At 41.3% G+C, this 22,263-nt stretch overlaps 1 protein-coding gene across 1 annotated transcript in view; it reads left to right on the forward strand.

The window, feature by feature from the left end:
• Positions 1-15,215: 15,215 nt before the first annotated feature.
• The window catches only part of SV2C (synaptic vesicle glycoprotein 2C), a gene marked incomplete at both ends in the record, with an annotated part of 160,975 nt that continues 153,927 nt past the window's right edge, over positions 15,216-22,263 (forward strand). Inside the window, one exon of the mRNA XM_080696350.1 lies at positions 15,216-15,796. Within this exon, the coding sequence (XP_080552476.1) occupies positions 15,216-15,796 (581 nt within the window). The remainder of the gene's footprint in view (positions 15,797-22,263) is intronic.

The following is a 22,263-nucleotide window of genomic DNA, read 5'->3' on the forward strand; positions in this document are numbered from 1 at the left end:
TATTTTGAAACAGGGTCTAAGTTGCAGAAGGCCTCACTAAGTAGCTGAGGCTGATGCAAACCTGTGATCCTCCTGTCTCAGCCTTCCACATGCTGGGATTATAAGTGTGTACCACCATGCCTGGCCAAATGAGTTTCTCAAAGTCCAGTTTGGTGTTTCTTGAAAGGAAGATCAACAATAAGGTAGAGCCCACCGTCAGTCTGTAGGCCTTTATGCCTTCTAGCAGACGAGTGAGTGAATCTTCCTCGTTCCAGTGTCCTGGTTTTTTGTGGACTCATGCTTCATAGAGAGATGCATGCCCCAGTAGGTTTAAAACCACTGAAGTCCGCCAGAGCCTGACTTTATTCCATGAGTCTCCTCATCTACCCTTCCCTGCCAGCCATCCACCCTACAGGCCCTGCAGGAGCAAAGGTGTGTCAAATTGAATGTGCTTGGGGCCTGGGAATTAGTTTCTTTGAATAGTCTGCTGAATGATAATTTCTTCACCAACTTTCTTTTTTAAATCTAGACCCATCTTTCTGAAAGAATCACACAGGATTTCATTTATGACTATAGCCAAGGTGGTGGTTACTGATGGATGTGTAAAATCACTGGCTATGGATTGTGTGAAAGAGGTTGAGGGAGGGTAAAGTCAGACACCCTTCCAGCAAGGGAATGTGTCTGTCCTTCTGCCTCCACCCTAATATTTGCAGCAGTGTATTTCCACTTAGAGATGACCTAGGGGACATTGTAATTAGATTCCATTGCTGCAGCTGGAGGCCGGAAGCTAAATGGGAGCATCCTCTTCAGAACACACTGGCCACAGCAGAAACAGCCCTAATGACAGCATCAAAGCAATTTGTCCTCCCAGGACTACACCAAGAAATGTCAACACTAATTCACTTTCTTGGAATCTCACGGGTGCCCATACGGTTCCAGTATCCTATGAATCATCTTGATCTTAAGAGGAGGACTTGTTCTTTCTTGAATGAGCCTTCTCCATGGTGGTGGCCCCAGGAAAATGATTCACCCTGGCTGTGCCTCATCTGTAGGGAGGGGAAGTTCCCTGACACTACTCGCAAGAATACTTCTTCTCTAAGATGCTTTGTCAGGTGAAAGGCTTTTCTTAAAGAGTCATAGGTCATGTTAGTATTTCAAAGGCTCTAAGAAGGACTTCAAAAAAGAATCTGATTGGACCCGGGGCCAATCTACCACTGAGATATACCTCCAGCTATATTTTAGTTTTTATTTTGAAACAGGCTGTCATTAAGCTGTTAAGGGACCTCACTAAGTTGCTAAGGATGGCCTAGAACCTGTGACCCTTTGTCTCAACCTTCCAAGTACAGAAATCACAGCTGAATTTAGTGTTTTGTTTATTTATTTATTTATTCTTTCTTTCTTTACTTATTTATTTATTTATTTTTTGTGGTATTGGGGGTGGAACCCGGAGGCTTTCTGCCTCCAGGTTATACTCCCAGACCTATTTATATATATATTTTTTTATTTGGAAACAGGGTCTCACTAAGTTGCTGAGAGCCTCACTAAGTAGCTGAGGCTGGCTTCGAACCTGTGCGATCCTCCTGTCTCAGCCTCCCAAGTGTGGGGATTATAAGCATATGCCACCATACCCGGTGAATTTAGTGTTTTATTCAAGTATTTGTTTAGTAAATAGTTTTAGAAACCAGGCATGGTGGTGCATGCTTGTAATCCCAGCATTTGGGAGGCTGAAACAGGAGGATTCCGGTTTGAGGACAGCCTCAGCTACTTAGTGAGGTCCTTTGCAACTCAGAGAGACCTTGTTTCAAAACAGAGAATAAAAAGTAGGGCTGGGGGTGTAGCTCAGAGGCAGAATGCCCCTGGATTCCATCCCTAGTACCACAAAAAAGAAAATCATTTTAGAATGTGTTAAGAATTCTTCTACAGGTAGGGATTTGGTTGAGAAGAAAAAAAAAATGTTACCCCTCTCATGGAGTTTATAATTAATGGAGAGAGTCAGACATTGAACAAATAAGGAATATGCAATATGCTGTCAGATGGTGATAGGATGATACAAAAACTGCGTAAATGGTCTTGGAGTAGTGAAATGGGAGCACACCTTGGTGTGGTTTAGAACTCTTTGAGAAGAGATCACAATGATATAGGGTCATTATAACTGGTGGAGGGAGGCCAGCAGTTATTTAGGAGAATATTCTGGTGGGTGTAACAGTAAGTGCAAATGCCCTGAGACAGAAGAATGTTAGAGGCTGGTGTGCTGGATGCAGCGAGAGAGTTGGTGGGAGGTGATGTTCTGATGGGGGATTCACCATGGCTCCTTTTCTCAGCCCAATATAAAAATAAAAAAGCCAGGAATCTCAGTTGCAAAGGTAAGAGGTTTACTGCAAAGCAAAAGGTAAAGTATCGCACTTGAAAAGAAGGTGGTGGAGCACTCGAGAGAGAGGTCCTATTTCCTTATCTGGCAGACCTGTCACAACAGGGTATGTTTTCATCATAAGTGGGTGAGGGAATACATGGTGTTTCTCAAACCCCCTCTAAGTCCCAGTGTCTATAGCCCTTTAGGTCCCAGCGTCTCCATTTATCTTATCTTTGTTGCTATTGCCAACCGCCTGCCTGAAGCAGCAATGCATGGCAGTGCATGAATCATTTGCCTATGGCCAGGTCAACAAGACCAATAGAAGAGGGTTAGGCTGTCCAGGGTCAAGCAGGCGGGAAGGAGTCCCTTGAAAAGTTCTTAGCAGGGTAATGTGTTCTGCCATACTTTAAAAATGATTTCTCTGAGCCAGACTTGGTGGCACACGCTTTTAATCCCAGCATTTGGGAGGCTGAGACAGGAGGATCACAGGTTCGAGGACAGCCTCAGCTGTGAGACTCTCTATAATTAGTGAGACCCTGTTTCAAAATAAATAATAAATAATAAATAATAAATAATAATAGGGCTGGGGCTGCAGCCCAGAGGTAGAATTCCCCTGGGCTCAATCCTCAGTACCACAAAAGAATAAAAAATAAAGGATTTCTCTGGTTACTGTGTGGAAAAGCACTTGTAAGGGGTCAGAGGTAGAACTGGGAGGACCCATGGGGAGGCCATTGCAGTGTCCAGGTGACAAGTGACCCTGGCTTGAACTAGTAATGAACAATGGGGGTAATAAGAAAGTGATAAGTGATCTTTTGGCCATAGACCCTCTTTTTGAGGGACACTTTAAAAATATTTTGGGGGTTGAATTTTGAAAAACACTGTTGTGTATCACCAAATGTGAATGAGCTATATCTGTTGATCATGAAAGTGATTTTATACCTACTTCCAGGGTGCAGATTCATAGTGGATAACAACACGAGAGGGCCAAGACCCCAAAAAGTTAATGAAAAAACAACATTTTAATTTTAGTGAATATGATTAAGGCTGAATTACACGATTGGCTCTGGAAGTATGACAGTTAGAAAAAGTACTGAAAATCTATTTTACTTTTGTTTGTTTTGCACGTAACCCAGGTATTGGTGTGCAAGAGTATCTGTGGGGTGTGTGTGTGTGTGTGTGTGTGTGTGTGTGTGTGTTCCTAATTTCAACCTACATTGCTGTGTTAGGTTTTTATCTTTGTGATCTGAATACATGACAAGAACAACTTAGAGGAGAAGAGATCTATTTTGGCTCACGATTTCAGAGGTTCAGTCCATAGTTGGCCATCTCTAAGGCAGAAACATCATGGTGGCAGGGTGAGGCAAAGGAATGCTGCTGAGATCCAGGAAGGAGGGAGGGAGAGAGAGAAAGAGACATGCAGAGATAAGCCAGGGATAGATACAGGACCCACCTCCTCCACCATGTCTCACCTCTGAAATTTGCTGCACTGGGGACCAGGTTTCAACACATGAGCTCTTTGGGGAAAACTCCACATCTAATCCACAACAACTACATTCTTCCTATGTCCTTCAATAAGCAAATCCTTTGTCAATGAATATCTTTACTTGTCCACCCTTCCCCTGGCCAGCTCAGTTTAGACCCCATTCTATCTCATAGTACCAGCATAAAGCACTTATTCACATTTAAGACAGTTTTTTTTTATTGAATGATTTTACTAAATGGAAAACCCCTCCAATCAAGGCCCTATGCCTTTAATTTCTGTATGCTTAGAGTCTAGGAATGGTTTATATCCTACCATGCAGCAGGTGCACCTAACTGCTGAGCTTAAAATTCCAGTCTATACATTTTTTTTGGACTAAGCAATTGAGAAAGAAATTTCTCAGAGAAGGCAGAAGTACTTTTAGCAACGGCTCAGCCATTTATTTATATGTTGTGTGTGAATTAGCTTAGCAGCTCTTTTCTCTGACAACAATAAAGGAGTTATAATGGAGTTTTTATTGGAAAAGAGATGACAGAGTGCTCGTTTTTCAGTGGTTGCCTTGATTTCTTCTGTTGCTCTTCCTAACACACAGATTTGTACTTCCCTCTCATAGACACACACACACACACACACACACACACACACACACACACGGCTCTTGGCAGGGGAGAGCTGCCTGGCTTTAGGGTATTTTCTTGGCACAGAGATGTATGCCAGCAGAGCCCTGGGAAGACCATGGAACACCGAGGTTATTGCTGCTCCAGCTCTTTCTTTGCAGATGACTCTGTGGGGACTTGTGCACGGCCCATACTCCTTTGTCCCAAAGCTACGCCCTCCTGGAGCCATGCAGCAGCATTCAGAGAGTCTAGGTGACTTCCTTCTAGAGGCCACAAGCAAGGGAAGCAATAAGGAGAGCATCCCCGGGGACACAGCCCTGGGGGTTTTATCATGGGATTCTTGCTATGTTGAAGTAAACAAAGGCAGCTGCTGCTAGTGCCGCCCCCAGGAGCCTTAGAAGATGGAATATTTACTCAGTAAAACATGAATGAAGTGGAAAGGGAAAATATGTCATTTCCAGGCAGTCAGGGGCAGAAGAGTGCAAGCCCTGGGGGCTCTGATTCCTCCTCTCCTTGACAGCTCTGTGATTTCACTGAAGTCCAAGAAGAGAAGTGTTTTGCTTTTATCAGTGTAATAGGAATAAAGCAGACTTGATACATCTGACTGTGCTTTTAAATTGCATTAAAACTCTGCACATATGCTAATTGAATTGCACTGATTCCCTCAGAAAGGACAGGCAGACAAATAAATGTTCTTCTTGGAGCTTTGCTTTGCAGGCGAAACCTCGAGGCGTGCAGCCGCGCAGTGGCAGGAAAACACTGGGAGAGCCTTCTCATAGGGTGCGCTGCAGCTCCCAGCTCATGCCCACAGGCTGGAGCAGGGCGTGGTCGATCTGCACGTAATAACCATTTTCCTTTCAAAAGAGGAGATTGCCAACCATGTTATCTCTGTTGGACAGTGATTTGTATTGACAAATTGCATTCTTTTATTCTTTCGTTTCAAGTAAACTAGCATTTACTGAGGAGGTCCCTCCCATGTATGGAGTTTTGCCTTTTGATGTCATTTAATCTTTACTGTTATTTCTCATTTCACATTTATGTCACAAAACTAGTAAGTGGCAAAAGCAGAACTGGAACCCAGGTGTGCATCTGACTCATAAACAAGATCATTATTTCTAATAACTTAGGTCATTTTAATATGTCTGGGACACCTGTTTACTCAAGAGATGTAGAATTTCTGTATAAATTTGGAAACAACTGTCATTTATTTGACTGAGATAATGAATGGAAGATGTGACTGCTTTTAATTTTCCATCTTTGCAGCTAAGTTATTGCTGTGTGTGTGTGTGTGTGTGTGTGTGTGTGTGTGTGTGTGTACGTACTAAACACAAGAGTATTATATCTGCAAGCTATATCCTTGTCCCCCCTTTATTAAAATTTGAAGCAGAGTCCTCTAGGTTTCTGAGAGTCTCATTAAATAGCTAAAGCTAGTCTTGGACATGTCGTCTTCCTGTTTCAGCTTCCCAAGTATTGGGATTACAGGCAGGCACTACCATGCCCAGCTCAGAATCAGTATTCAACTAGCTGTATAGCCAACTTTTAAATACAGAAGATAGAGGTGTCTACTCTATACATGGGACCCATTTCTTTTTCTTCTACTTCTAGTGAGATGCAAGCAGAGAACACAGACACATCTTGTCACAGCTCTGCTTTTTGAAAGACCGAGTGACTGTGAAGATGACGAGGGGGAGGTGACTGCAGGTTGTTGAACACCTAAGTACACCTAAGAGTTTGACTTTTCTCTTTGATCATTTTGTCTGTACTAAGGAACTTTTCCTCCAACTTTTCTCCTCCTCTTTTAACCCTATCTTTAAAGACATTAAATATATGCTATCCTTATTTCGAGGTGGTCCTACTATTATGATTGTAGGCAGAATAAACATGGTAAGTGTGAAAGAGCAGAGAGAATGAGAACTAGTAAAAGAAAAGAAGGCAAATAGTGTGTGTGCACATGTATTTCACCAACACTATGAACTACATTATAATGTGAGACTGTAATGCACTAATACAAGTAAAGAAATAAAAACAAATAAACAAAAAATAAAGTGCCGTATTCTTCTAGATCCTGTCACTTCCTGCTGAAGTCTGGACGTAGTTTGTCCTCCAGGGGTTCCTGTACTGGGGCTTGGCTCCCGCTGAGATGGTGTAGAAGAAATGGAATCTGTAGGCGATCAGGCCTCGAGGAAGGTGTCAGGTCCTGGGGGCACTGCCCTCAGAAGGCATTACTGTTGATGTCAGGGAGTGAGGGAGTTCCCATGAGAGTGGATTATTGTACAGAGAGCAAGACCGGCCCCTCCCTGGGTCCTGGCTTCCCGTCTTGCTGTGTAATCTCTTCCGTGCACTCTTCTTTCTTTGCTGTAGCTCTGCCATGTTGAGGTGCAGCCTGGGGCCCACATCAGGGGCTGAATGGATGGAGACACTTGATCTTGGACTTTTAAGCTCCAAAACTGTGAATTAAAGAAATCTATTTTTATTAAGTGATCAGCGTAGGTATTTTGTTAAAGCAATGGGAAATAAATGAAAACGCTTTCTTATTCTAAACCCACCTCAGAACGAGACCCATTCTCTTTCCAGGGTCCTCAAAGCCTTCGATGATCTGCCCTCAGTCACTTCCCCGACTCTCTGACTCTGCTCAGCCACCTGGCTTAGGGCCTTTGCTCTTGCCCTCCACCCCTGGGTAGCAGCATGTCTTAGGCTTTGGCCTTAAGTTCTAGAATAGCGGCACCACCTACATTCTAGAAAGAGAAAATAGATGAGAAAAATCAGGGAATACTTAAGGTGTGTAATGGAAGACACATACATTGGTAAATATTGAACTTCTTAAAGTGATATAAATGAAAACTAATAAATGGTTATGAGGGCAATAAACATATGAGTTGAACAGAGTATAAAACTGAAGAGATGCTAATATAGGTAAGATTTTTTTCATCTTATAAAAGGGGCATTTTTAGAGATAATGTATTTATTTTAAAAATCCCTTCCTCATACAATATGAAAAAAAATAAAATTTACAGCTGAACATTAAGGTAACTAAAATTAATTAGAACAAATGTTGATTAATATTCTGGAAATTTAGATGAGCCTGAATAATCTTACTACAAGGCAGAAACATGAACCTTTTAAATAAACTATAAAAAATAGCTGACTAGTCATTTATAGTGAAAACCCACCATAAACAAGGCCATCTGAGAAAATCTTTACAACTTATACAAAAGACCTTAATTTCTTTACTATATTAAGGGCTGTTGAAATTCTATAAGAAAAAGACTTTGTATGGGTTTCCTATGACTTCCTAACAAATTGCTATAAACAGAGCAACTTAAAATAGAGAAATGTATTCTCTTGCAGTTCTGGAGGTCAGAATTTCAAAATCACACTGTTCTCCCTTGCCCCTTCCTGCTGGACTCCAGGCATTCCTCAGTTTCTGGCCACGCAACTTGAATCTGCCTCTGTCTTCCTGTGGCCTTTTTTGTATCCGTGTCTTCTCTGCTCTGTCTCCTATGAGGAGGACACTTGACATTGGAGTTAGAGCCAATGTTAGATTAAACATCCTAGATTAGCCAATCTAGGATGGTTTTTATCTCAAGATCCTTAAGAAAATTACCTCCATGTTCAAATAAGGTCTCACCCCCTGTTCTGGAGGGTGGAACATGAAATATTCTTCTGGAGGCCACCATTAAATAGACTATAGACCTCGTTACAGTAGATAGAAGATTTCACAGGAAGAAAAATGGTCAATTTCGCCAGTAACCAAAAATGATGCGACACCATTTTTCACTAATCTTAGCTGCTAATTTCCAGCCTAGGCGAGAATGCAAGGCAGAAGGGGACTTCTTACAACCTTTCTGAAGGATGATGTGATGTTATAAAAATCATCTAAGCTAGGTTTGGGCCTTATGGCCTTGGGAGTTCTTAGATCTGCCACACAGTTATGTCTTGCCACATGTTAAAATAGTGTAAAAAACCTGAGTGTTTCCCAAGATGTGGCAGATTGAATGAATTATGGTCTGGCATAAATAAAAATGATTAAAAACACACAAAAAAAAATTCAATATTGAAGCAGATAATAAAAGTGGTCAAGATGGTAGATTGAACACATGGTAGACCCTCTCCCTAGCTCTTCACCCTAGTCTACATGCAAGGTATTTCAGAATACTGCTTTGATAATAAATAGCTGACCTGGAAAGAAGAAAACAAAATCCTCAGGTTCCAGAGATGGAAAAGTAACACTTGGCACTGTGTGGGAGCTGACCTGTGCTTTCCAAGTTAGCAAGGACCACACTGCCTATCCCGCCTGGGAGAAAGGACAGCCGCAACTATGCCCCATAGACAGAGGAAGGAAAATGTCGCCCACCTCAGATGGAAAGCCCAACAATATCACTACACACTGTAGAAAGAAGAACTGTGGATAGCTGTTGCTAGACAAACTACCTCAGAAGTCTGTCACCCCTGTGGGGATCTAGTAGACACAAAACCAAAATCCTATAGGCAATACAAAAAACACAACAACAACAAAACCTATAGGAAAACCTCTATAATGAAGAGTTCTAAGCAGGAAAGGATTCCCAGGAAAGAATGGTTCTACGCTGGATGTGGTGGCACACACATGGAATCCCAGTATTTGGAAAGCTGAGACAAGAGGATCATAGTTTTGAGGCCAGTACATGGTAACTTATTAAGATCCTATTTCAGACCAAAAAATAAAAAAGGAACTGAAAGTAGCTCAGAGATAGAATGCCCCTGGGTTCAATCCCAAAGCATTAGAGATTATTACTGGTTTTAAATGCATTTGTAATATCATCCAGCCATCGTCACCGTCCATCATCCTTTCATCTTGTGAAATGGAAATTGTGTACCCATTAAGCAATACTTCCCACTGTCCTCTTCTCCCAGCCTCTCGTAACCACTATTCTACTTTCTGACTATGATTCTGACTACTCTAAGGATCTTATACTAATAGAATCATATAATATTTGTCTGTTTATGACTGGCTTAATAATTTACCATCGTGTCCTCAATGTCCATCTCTGTTGTAGCATATGTCATCCCTAAAGGATGAATAATATTCCACTATGTGTATAAACCACATTTTACGCATCCATTATTCACCAATCGGTGGACACTTTAGTTACTTCTATGTTTTAGCTATTTTGAATAATGCTACTATTAACATGGTATATACATATCTCTTCAAGATGCTATTTTCAATTCTTTTGTATATATACCAAGATATGGCTCTGTTATATGATAATTCCATTTTCAGTTTTTTGAGAAAGTGCCATAAGGGTTTCAATTTCTACACGTTCTTGCCAACACTTGTGGTGACTGGTGATGATGATGTACTAGTAGCCATCCTAGTTGGTGTACGGTGGTGTCTCAGTGCATCTGTCTGTCTGTCTGTCTGTCTGTCTGTTTGTCTCTTTCTCTGTGTTTTCTACTGAGGATTGAACCCAGGGGATCCCTACCACTGAGCCTTACCTCCAGTCCTTTTATTTTTTGTATTTTGAGACAGTCTCGCTAAATTGCCCAGGCTGGCTTTAAACTTGCGATCCTCCTGCCTCAGCCTCCCCAGTCACTAGAATTGCAGACATGTACCCCCACACCTAGCCCAATTATTTCTTAAAAAGCACATTTTATTTTGTAAAATCATGTGCTAAATTAAATCTAGGTGCTTTGCCAAAGGAAGACACTGCCTCCTTTGATTCCCGTGAGAATATTTCTCCCACCAGGAGGTTTAGGGTCTACAGAAAATTTCATCTGTCAACTGGTATGTTATATGGGTAAGGACTTTTGATTTCATTAACCTCGGCTTTGTGGAGATTTGGACAATTGCTGAAGTCAAGTTTATCCTGGCTCAGGAAATTAACTATGTCAAAATTACATTTAAAAATGTTAATAATACTTCATATTAAACTTTCCAGGCTTTGTGAATGATTTCCTACTTAAAAATGTTCAGAAATGCTAAATATTGTCTATTTGTGTTTCAAGTCTGTTTAACTATCCTAAGTGATTACATTTTGAAAACTCAGATTCCATTTTTTATAGACTTGAAAGAAATACCATATTTTAGAAATATTATTTTAATGTAGATTTTCTGCCTTTCATCCTGCTTCCTTCAATTAATGCTAATTAGTGAGTGTGTGATATTTTATGAAGACATTAAAATTTTAAAGGTTTTTAGCATTCATCTTTTTTATTTTTTTCTTTTGTGGGTCTGGGGATGGAACCCAGAGGCATTTGACCTCCGAGCCACACCCCCTGCCCTATTTTTTATTCTTTATTTTGAAACCGGGTCTCACTGAGTTGCAGAGGGCCTCACTAAGTAGCTGAGGCTGTCCACAAACCGTGATCCTCCAGTCTCGGCCTCCCAAATGCTGGGAATTACAAGCGTGCGCCACCACACCCAGCTACATTCATCTTAATATAGTATTTTCATAGTATATAATGAGACAGCTCATTGGACAGCTCATTGGTGTCATGTCAACGGTTGAGAATTCTGCTTTTGAACTGAACTAGTAATAAGCTATCAGTATGCTATGTGTGCACATGGCTTAAAGGTGCCTGATGAGGAGTTTGAGAACAAAAGACTCTCCCAGGATCCAGAAGATTCTAGAATGTTTCTGGGAGGGTGATCGCTCCACAATCTTTTGATGGTGGTGATGAAGAAGGATGAAACAGAAGGAAAAGATTGGAGGAGTGGGCCTTGTGGGGAAACAAAAACATCTGTGTGTGCATGTGTGTGGGTTGTGTGGTAAGAGCCGATGTAGGATTGTTTTAAAATAGTATGCAGTATTGGATACATGCTGTTCATCATGAACCATCAAAGAAGGAGAAAAATAATTAAATTTAATTTTTCCAGAATAACCTTTATGTGTAGAGCTCATTTTATATGTTTAATATTTATGCAAAATGTTTGTCACACACAGTGATTGTGCATACCATTGACTATCAAATACACTTTGCTGTGAATATTACTTAGTTTAAATGTTTACTTCTGGTTTTTTTTTTTTTCAGTACTGGGGATGAAACCCTGGGGCATTCTACCTCTGAGTGACACCCCCAGCACCCCCAGCCTTATTTTTATTCTTTTTTTTTGTGTGTGTGGTATTGGGGATGGAACTCAAGGGCATCCTACCTGAGCCCTATTTTTTATTATTTATTTTGAAACAGGGTCTCACTAAGTTGCAGAGGGCCTCACTAAGTAGCTGAGGCTGTCCGCGAACCACGATCCTCCTGTTTTAGCCTCCGGATTGCTGGGATTACAAGCGTGAGCCACCATGCCTGGCTCTTACTCTTTATTTTGAAATAGGGTTTCACTAAGTTGTGGAGGGTCTCACTAAGTACGTGAGGCTGGTCGCAAACCTCTGATCCTCCTGTCTCAAGCCTCCCAAATTCTGGGATTACAAGCATCTGCCACCATGCCCGGATCAAATAGTCACTTGTATAAATGTAGTTTTTAACTCTGTGGTGGGTCCTACAGCTTAGCATGATGAGTAGGACAAGTGTGTATAAATATGTCTTGGAAGAGGTACCACTAACTACTGCCTGGGTAGTCCGGGCTCCCCTTCATTGTCTGTGCTCTCCTTGCCTGGCTCCCATGTAAGCTGGCTTCCATCAGCCAGCACCTTCTTCAGGGGACAGAGCCTATATTCTGTGCCTGTCCTGGGATCCCCTCATCCAATAGCTGGCAGAGGCAAGGTGTGAAAGCCCAGCACCTTGGCCTTACTGAGGGGCAACTCCGAGGCATAACTTGTATTCTGGAATTCTCCTGCAGGACCAGGCAAAGGCTTGCTGTTCCACACTATGCTTCAAATCGCAGTCTGGGTTTATCCCTCGTTCTCCTCCCTGATCTGCCTCCTCACATCCTTCGTCTTTGATAAATGATTTGTACCTGGCTTCTTATGGTAGGGTGTGCCACTGGGGAACCTAACTTAATACATGTCACATCCTATCTTAAAAATGGTGTAAACAGCCACTCACTTAGTCCTCCCAACACTGTAGGAGAGTTATTACCCTCATTTCACAAGAGGAAGCCTACTTGAATAAGTGAGCAGGGCCATCATGTGTCCCTTGGAGGTCATGAAGTTTCATTGCTTTGTCTAGTTTCCCTGCCCCCCCTGAACCACTAACATATTATTTAATGCAGTTACATTATCTTTTGAAGTATAGCCACCATCTTCGGGTAGTAAGAACAAACAAGACCACATTTTGAAATTACTATCCACATAAAACCCATCCCTGATGTAAGATATCATAACGGTTCTCTTTTCTTCCAGAGCCCAGGAGATGCTTTAGAGAAGAATTTTTAGTATTGTGGGAAGGTTACAGAATGGGTAGAGAGAAGGCTGCAGTTCTTTCTCAGGCCCCAGTGAGACCCCTGTGAGGCGGAGACAGTGGGGGCACACTGAGGTCCAGCCCCAGCTTCTCCTCTGATAAGCACTGGCATTGCCTACTTGATCTCTTTAAGATTTCATCTTCTCAGTTCTACAGAGGAGTCGGTAACACTTATTCTGTGATCCCGAATTAAGGATAAAATAAAAGAACGAAAGGATGTCCACAAAGTTCTTGGCACAATGCCTGGCAAATAACACTAAATCAAGCTATTTGATTTGTTTTTCATTGAATCAGTGCCTTGCACATATTGTGTACAATGTATTGCACAATATTATGTGTAATTATGTAATTTATTCCAGAAGCAAAGGTGTATTTTTTTGCAGACATTGATGGTGCCATAAGCAGGTACTCATGGGCCTTCTTATGGGCTGCGCCTGGTGTGGAGGCCCTATCTTGAAAATTGTTGTTTTAATTCAGACATGACCTTTGAACACAGATATTCATTTGCCATATACCTGCTGGATTTCTGGAATGAGCCAAACTTTATTTTTTTTTTGCATTTATCAATTTACTAGAGAGAGGAAATAGCTATAGAACATAACCCTGTCCTCTGAATAACCTGCCGCGTATTACTAGCCAAGTATCTTGTGCATTCTGCAAGATTGCTATTTATATAAGGATGGGTATAAATTCATTCATTTGCATTTCAAAATCATTATATATTCACATGTATCCATAAGAAATAACAGAGAGATCCCCCTGTATGCCTCACCCAGTTTCCCCCAATGGCAACATCTGTAAACATCTGGCTTAAACAGAATTTTCAAATAAGTATTCATTCTTGCCCTTATTTATGAAAAACTTTCTTTGCTTTACTGAGACTGCAAATCACAGATTGACTTTTATTATCCAAAATATTTGGGACTATGTTCTTGTCTTCGTTTCTGGGTTTCCCTGTGATATTTGGATATCAGTTAAATGTATGCTTATAATAGCTACTTACCAAGTGTTTTAAACTGGATACAAAAAACAAGTAGACATGACCACTATATAAATTACTGTTTAGAACGCTGCCACAGTCGAAGGCTTTAGTAAAAGGGGAGACTTTTTCACTTTTCTGTTACTTCTATGGAAAGATAGACACCTCATTTGAGCCACCAGAAGAGACAGCTCGGTGGATAAGTGAAATATAAGTTATCATGAGACCAACATGAATTTAATGAGCCAGCACATTAGGGGGCCAGCAGTGAAAAAGTAAAGCAAATGACAGCCATGAAAGGCTGCAGACTCGTACCCAAGACAGCAGCTAGCTGAGCGTGAGGACGAGATGGAGGGGAGTGTATGTGAGGTGTGTGTGTGTGTGTGACTGAGAAAGCCTGGAGGACTTGCAGGGTAGGGTTGTCCCCACTGGCCTGGCCTGGGGGTGGTCTTTGAAAGGACAGCCCCCCAGTGAACAAGCCATATGTTTTAATTCGGTGACTATCAAGTACAAAAATCAATGGGAAAAAAATCTGCCAATTTCCTACAAATACAACCAAAACACAAGGGGAGACTGCTTGTCAGTTTGGGATGCTTTATGAGTCTCTGATATCATTTGTTGGCAGTGAACGTAATGAAAATAAAGGAGGAAGTGCAATTCAACCAGCACAGCTATGGTGTGAGAGCTTTGAATAAAGAGCTGCTTGCTTTTTTTCCAGTGTAAGGAAAGAGGGTCTTGCAGGGTTCTTTAAATACTCTGGTTTTGTTTGTATATCTTCCATGTGTCTGTGAACAATAATATTTACTTAACCACAGTATGTCCTTATACTACTTTGAAGACATGTTAGATGCCCTTTTACCTTTTAAATTTATTTTGTTTTTAGTACTAGGGGGTCAATCTCAGGGACATTCTACCTTTAAGCCATACCCCCAGCCCTTTCTATGTTCTATTTTGAAACAGGGTCTTGCTAAGTCACTTTGAGTTTCACTAAGTTGCTGAGACTGGCCTTGAACCTGTGATCCTCCTGTCTCAGCCTCCCAAGTACTGGGACTACAAAATCATCTACCACCATGCTCAGCTAGGTACCTTTTTAAAAATTTACCATGCTCCGTCTCAATGCTCCATCTCAGGGAAACCTCTCTATTACATTACTCTGGGGACAAAATTCCTTTAAAACAAAACAGTAATAATAACAACAATACAAAGACTAGGTACTTCAGGTACCAATTACACCAGAGCAAGAGAACTAGCATGGGGTGAATGTGTGGGCAAGGAGATTGGACTAAGAGAAGCTTACTCTGTTAGTGAAAAAGAGACCAGGAAATAGGAGGTGAAAAAGACACTGTGGGAATAATCCATATTCCTCTTTTTTTGCAGTTCTATTTTGAACCCAAAGTGGATGATGCTGTTGGGGCTGGACCAGTGAACAGAGTCTGAAAAAGTCCCATCTTCTTATTGGCCATCAGTCGAGATAAGATGGAAGACTCTTACAAGGACAGGACTTCACTGGTGAAGGGTGCCAAGGACATTGCCAAAGAGGTGAAGAAGCAGACAGTGAAGAAAGTGAACCAAGCAGTGGACCGGGCCCAGGACGAATACACCCAGAGGTCCTACAGTCGGTTCCAAGATGAAGATGACGATGACTATTACCCACCTGGAGAAACCTACAGTGGGGAGGCCAACGATGACGAAGGCTCAAGCGAGGCCACTGAGGGCCATGACGAGGAGGACGAGATCTACGAAGGGGAGTATCAAGGCATTCCCAGCATGAACCAAGAGAAAGACAGCATAGTGTCAGTGGGGCAGCCCAAGGGGGACCAGTACAAGGACAGACAGGAGCTGGAGTCAGAGAGGAGAGCTGACGAGGAAGAGCTGGCCCAGCAGTATGAGCTCATAATCCAGGAGTGTGGGCACGGCCGTTTCCAGTGGGCCCTGTTCTTCGTCCTGGGCATGGCTCTGATGGCGGATGGCGTGGAGGTGTTTGTTGTGGGCTTCGTGTTGCCCAGTGCTGAGACTGACTTGTGCATCCCAAATTCAGGATCCGGATGGCTAGGTGAGTGTGTTGTGTCACTGAGATTAATTCTGAAATTGGTTTAATTTGCTAAGCACAGGTATCACCATATAGAATAAATGCTTTTTATCTAGAGCAGTGTACTTTTTTTCAACAAAGTTTTTTATTAAAAATCTTAAGCATACAAAAGAATCAACATAATTGCACAATGAACGCACACATACACACACATAGTATAGCCACTGCTGGGATTCTGTAGTTAATATTTATTATATTTTCTTTACCTCCTATTAATCCATCAACCAACTTATTTTTATACAGTTCAAAATATGTTAGATCAATATATTTAAAGTATACTGTTATAATAAGTCACATATCGTTTAATGACTAGTAGCATTCCGAGAAGTGTGTTATTATATGACTTTGTGCAAACATCAGCCTGTACTTATGAACAGACATGTCTACAGCATCACCAGGTAGTATAATATTGGCCAACCAGAGTGATATATGAAGCCTGTCATTGACTAAACACAGAGGTTATTTCTATAAAACTCTAACAAATGTGATTTCAAGTTTTATGTACAATTCTGTGTTTAAATATTTTAGGACCCTCTAATATTTATTTTTTCCTCCAATCTATGTAACATTTGCTTTCTTTTTTTTTTTTTTTTTTGGTGTGGTACTGAAGTTAGAACCCAGGGGCTTCGTACCTCCAGGATATACTCCCAGACCTATTTTATATTTTATTTGGAAAGAGGGTCTTACTAAGTTGCTGAGAACCTCACTAAGTAGCCTGCATGATCCTCCTGTCTCAGCCTCCCAAGTACTGGAATTACAAACATCCACCACCACAACCAGCTTGCTTATTTTTTTCAAGTAGCCTGATTCATAGAATTTTCTCGGTTTGTATCTCTGTGCCTAAGCTGGAAAAACTTTATTTACTCATATGACTTAAAATCTATTTCATACTATATTAATATTTAAATTCTATGTGCTGAAAACAATATGACTTCTCTATAAAACATCTAGACTACAGATTTGATTTTACATGAATGTGCTGGCTGAGCAACCCAGGTTCAGGTTCTTACTCTTTTTGTTTTTAAACAAAGAAAGGGCTTTTTTTTTTCTTTTTTCAGTACTAGGGATGGAACCCAGGGGCATTCTACCTCTGAGCCTATTTTTTATTCTTTATTTTGAAACAGGGTCTCACTGAGTTGCAGAGGGCCTCACTAAATAGCTGAGGCTGGCCACAAATCGTGATCCTCTGGTCTCAGCCTCCCGAATGCTGGGATTGTAAGTGTGCGCCACCACGCCTGACTTAAGAACTTTTCTTTGAATGGGCTTTTTTACAAAGCTATAGCTGGCACTCCCTGAGTTGGTGCAAGGAAAACTAAGAAGGCTGCTAAATGCACATACAGCAGGATGTCCTGGCAGTGTTAAGAGTCCACTTCAAATACTTGGTATACCACGGCAGAAGAGTTTTCAAACTCCTGTTACAAATCCTCTTTCAGAAGCCACATTTATATGCCTCATAAATCCTGTATGTGTTTCAGAGTCTGTAAAGGAAAGTAAAACACTTAGTATCCATATTTCCAAGGTCTTTAAACTAAGGTTTGAAAAACAAAAAGTACACAATTCTTTGTGCAGAAAACTAGTAAGCAGCTGGGCGTGGTGGCACACGCTTGTAATCCCAGCATTCGGGAGGCTGAGACCAGAGGATCGCGGTTTGCGGGCAGCCTCAGCTACCTAGTGAGGCCCTCTGCAACTCGGTGAGACCCGGTTTCAAAATAAAGAATAAAACATAGGGCAGGGGTGTAGCTCAGAGGTCGAATGCCCCGGGTTCCACCCCCAGACCCACAAAAAAAAAAAAGAAAAGAAAACTAGTAAGCCTATTAAGTAATGTTATTATTACTGATGCTGAGAAAGCGTCTGTGTGATTAAAATTAATTTTTTTTCGGCGGTACTGGGGTTCCTGGAAGCCCTTCTTCCTCCGGGCTACACTCCCAGACCTATTTTATTATTTTTGGAAACAGGGTCTCTTAAGCCAGCATAGCTGGCTTCGAACCTGCGCGATCCTCCTGTCTCAGCCTCCCAAGCGTGGGGATTACAAGCGTGCATCACCACGCCCAGCTAAAAGTAAATGTTTTCTAACTTTCTCCTTACCACACAAGAGACGTAATCATGAAGAAAAGGATTTGTATTGTTTGATTCCATTAACAAGTTTCTTTTATATGACCCACTTCTAGAAATTGTTTTTTTGTTTGTTTGATTTTAGCTGTGAAAGAAGCATATCCATGAAAACAGATTGTCAGGGGTTGGGTGGGGTGTCAGGGATATGGTTTTGAATGTTTCTGCTGGCAGATTGATTTGTTGTTCAACCATCAATTGCAGACCCCACTGTGCTTCAGAGGAGAGACCTGGTCAGCCATCACATTGGTTGCTTGTGCAGAGTCATTTTGTATCTAGGGCTATATTTTGTTTTTCTTTGTTTTCCTTTGGTGAGGAACTATATCAGTGAAAGCCCAGGCATCAACATTCTCTCAAGATTTTGCTAAAGGAATATATCAGCAGAATGTTTCAAGAAGATAGAAATACATCCTTAGAAATACATCCACACAAATATTTAATAATGGCAGGCTGACATTTAGAATAAAACCCTTTTTATGTTATGATCCTAGCCTTTATATTAGACACATTACAGAGCAGTCAGGCTGAGCTTGGCCCTGTGCCTTTATCTTCTTGGTGCTGAATGGGAGCACAGAATTACATAGGTTCTCTTATCAGTCTGTGGCTAAGCCCAGAACCCCTGGTGGTATGACACACCCGCAGGTGGCATTCAGAAATATAGATGACACTGAAGAATAATAGGAGCCCAGATTCTTTTTTGTCCGCCTGTAAGTATTACCTGGTTTACTGAATTAAAATGTGTCCCCAGGAGTGTCTACTTTTGCTCAAAGTTGTGAGTCCCCAACAGAAGCATTTTCATGGTTTCCTGATGGTGCCTTCCAGACTTGCATTTCAATTATTTTCCATTGTAATTTCACTCATAATTGCATTCTAACAGTGTCTCTTTAGACAAGCATTTAAATTGTTTTGCCATTTTCATTTCATCGGATAATAGCTTTGTAATATAATTACCACACTAAGTCATAACAATAGGATCAAAATGCAAAAAAGGAGATGCATGGCCCATGTTTGGTGGCATTTTGTGGGTATAGATTTGCAAAATAATTTTTCTTTTGCTCTGAAGCATTATGTCATTTTCTTAAAGGAAGTCCAGGAATACAGATATGACCCAGTTTTTATTTTAATTATTTGGGAGATTGATCCTCTCTCTGATTTTGCCAGAAGATTGACTTAAAGGTAGCCAAGAGCATACCACCTGTACATGTGCCGTGTATATGGTCTGTCTGTATATATATATATATAGCACTGTTAATTGGGCTGGGAGAAAGTAGAGTAAATATTTAATTACCCAATGAGCTACTCTTTGGGGAAATAAGTGCTGTCACTTTAAAATAATCCCATGATCTATTGCTAAAGTCTATTTATTAGTAAGTCCTTGTGATACCCAAAGTCCACTATTATCTGAACAAGGAATAATAGAACAAAATATAGTTTTTAAAGAAACAAGGCTTTTTTATCCAAAGAAGCTGCAGTCCAGTATAGAGAAATCACAGATGTCTGCAGATAACCAGAATAAGGAATCTAATATCAGTAGCCCAAAGAGTAGTGTAAATACACTTCAAGCAGGGGGGACTAGTGAAGGGGTGGGCAGTGGAGAGAGGATGGGGCTTGGGAGCTGTTCCAGAGTGAGTCAACAGGATTTGTTCATGGATTTGTGTAGACAGAAGTGGAGAGAATCTACTAATGAAAAAGGAAGTCAGTTTATCAAGTTTGTAATGCAGAGTACCACTGTAAACCAGAGAGAGGAAGAAGAGAGTACAGTCTTAACCATTCTCATTCAGGTCCTGGGGGATGTTGGAGGAGGAGTAGCAGTGGGCTCCTCCCTACTGGACCATTTTATTTAAGATGACCCTAGCCAGGGTGAGGATGGTTTCCTGCTGTACTCTGTGTATGGGTCTGATGGTGGAGGAAGGTATCATGAAGAAGGCTGAGTGGGAGAAGCCAAAGAAAGAGAAGCAGCTGGGAGAGGGGAGGTCTGCAAGTTGCTGAAAGAAGGAAGAGAAAAACTACTCTCAGGTGCTGCACACTTGTTGAAGACTGAAGCCTGAAGCCTGAAGTCTAAGAATTCCTTTATTGGCTGCTGCAAATAGCTCCTCAAATGCAAGAGTAGAGATGTTTAAAGTCTGAGCAAGAGTAGAATGTTTAAAGTCAGCCTCTGGTCACAGGGCAGGTTCTCTTGACATCAGGTGTCCTTCCTCCATGGCTGAGAGTGTCCTGTGGGGCCACGATTGACTAGGTTCATGTTTAAGATTGTTGGGGGGGGGCTTTAGATTGGGTTCTAAGGCAGGAAGGATGTGTAACTGAAGCTCAGCCCAAACCCAGCTTCAGCCCACGAGGGCAGAACCAGCACCCTGCTAGGAGCTCTTCCCCTCTACTCTCCCTTCAGAACAGATGGTTCCCACTCATGGGCTTATTTCCTCCTAAGACCCACCTACTGGTACAGAGAACTCAATTATTGTTGTTCATTTGCTTTTTTGCTAAGGGTTCCAATGAGGAGCACTTAGAAACCAAAACATTATCATGTCCAAGTATTGACTAGTACAAAATAGATGGAAAATAATGTATTCCAGACCAAAATATTCTTTTTTGTGTGGTGGTACTGGGGTTCCTGGAAGCCCTTTTACCTCTGGGCTACACTCCCAGATATATGTATGTATGTATACGTATATATATACATATATATATATATATTTTTTTTTTAATTTGGAAACAGGGTCTCTTAGGACAGTGTGGCTGGCTTCGAACCTGCGCGATCCTCCTGTCTCCGCCTCCCAAGCACGGGGATTACTGTCTCCGCCTCCCAAGCGCGGGGATTACAAGCGTGTGCCACCACGCCTGGCTGGACCAAAATATTCTTGATAGATAATCCAGAATCATATTTAATGATTAAACACCCTGTACATGGCTCTTTAAGCCTTTTGAAGACAAACAACCATAACCCCTAGAACCCACATGCATCAGGAATTTTCAGGATAAGAGTTTTATTAGCATAGTGGGGACAGAGTCAGGATGTTGTGGGATGAAAAGCAAATGGTACTAAGAAAAATGGAGAGAGCAAGGACGTTTCATTCAGTAAGCATTATAGTTGAGCATCAGCTATGAGCCAGGTATTTGGAAGGTGCACTGGGAGCTGTTCTGATGAGTATGTTGTGATCTGAGTCATTCAGGAACTCCTCCCCCGCAACACACACAGATAATTTTTTTTTCCAGTGCAACAAACACACTTCTAAAGTGGTAAATTTTAGTATGCTACATTTTTTTCTATGACAGATATTGAATAAAATGCTATAGAATCTCAGAGAAGGAAATAATTAAGTATGCCTTCAGGAACTGGTGAAAACTATCCAGAAAGTGGCAGGGCTTCGAGGGATGAGTAAGAGTCTATCAGGCAGGTAAAAGGGAGCATAGCATTTCAAAAATATGTGAGAGTGGTAAGAGGGTCTGGGTTTTTTTTTTGTGGTATTGGGGTTCCTGGAAACCCTTCTAACTCTGGGATACACTCCCAGACACCTATTTTTTATATTTTTATTTTGAAACAGGGTCTCTCAAGCCAGTGAGCCTGGCTTCGAACCTTCGCAATCCTCCCGTCTCCACCTCCCAAGCGCGAAGATTACAAGCATGCGCCACCACGCCCGGCGAGGGTCTGGATTTTGTAAGGAGTTTTGGGGAGTTCACTATGGCTAAGTAATGGGAGATGGTATTGAAACTAACAATTCAAGTTGTAGACATATTGAGAGAGACCTTAAGTGAGAAGATAGGGGGCTTGATTTTATTCTATATAAAGCAAGAATGGCATTATTAGATACACGTTTTATAAAACCAGCACTGGAAGTTGTGTGGGGAGTCAATAAGATAAGAGAAAGACTTAAAAAGTCAAATGGACATGAACTCTAAGTCCTTACTTGATGTGTGAAGACTTATAAATAAAGTTTTTCTGTACCTCATTTTCACATCTTTATGCTGGGAATAATAATGTCAGAATAGATTGGGAGGATTAAATAAAATAATGTGTGTACACTCTTAACAAAGTGTATAATATATATCAAACGCTTAATAAGTTATAGCTATTATAGTCATGTTTAGAAGCATGAAAGTCAGAAGCTAGTGCAATCGCCTGGGCAAAAAAAATGATAGAATCCTGAACTAAATCAGTTAATTGTGTGAAAGAGGGGTCATAATCAAAAGAGAAATGGGAAATGTGATGAATGAGCGTGATAACAAGTGTGCAGTGAGGATGCTATCCAGTGGGTGGACATGGGGAACCAGACCAAAGAGAGGTGGCTGAGCAGGTGACATCCATTTCTAGGGTGTTGGTCTGTTTCAGTC

Source organism: Muscardinus avellanarius, assembly GCF_963383645.1.
Source record: "Muscardinus avellanarius genome assembly, chromosome: 1".
Lineage (NCBI taxonomy): Eukaryota > Metazoa > Chordata > Mammalia > Rodentia > Gliridae > Muscardinus > Muscardinus avellanarius.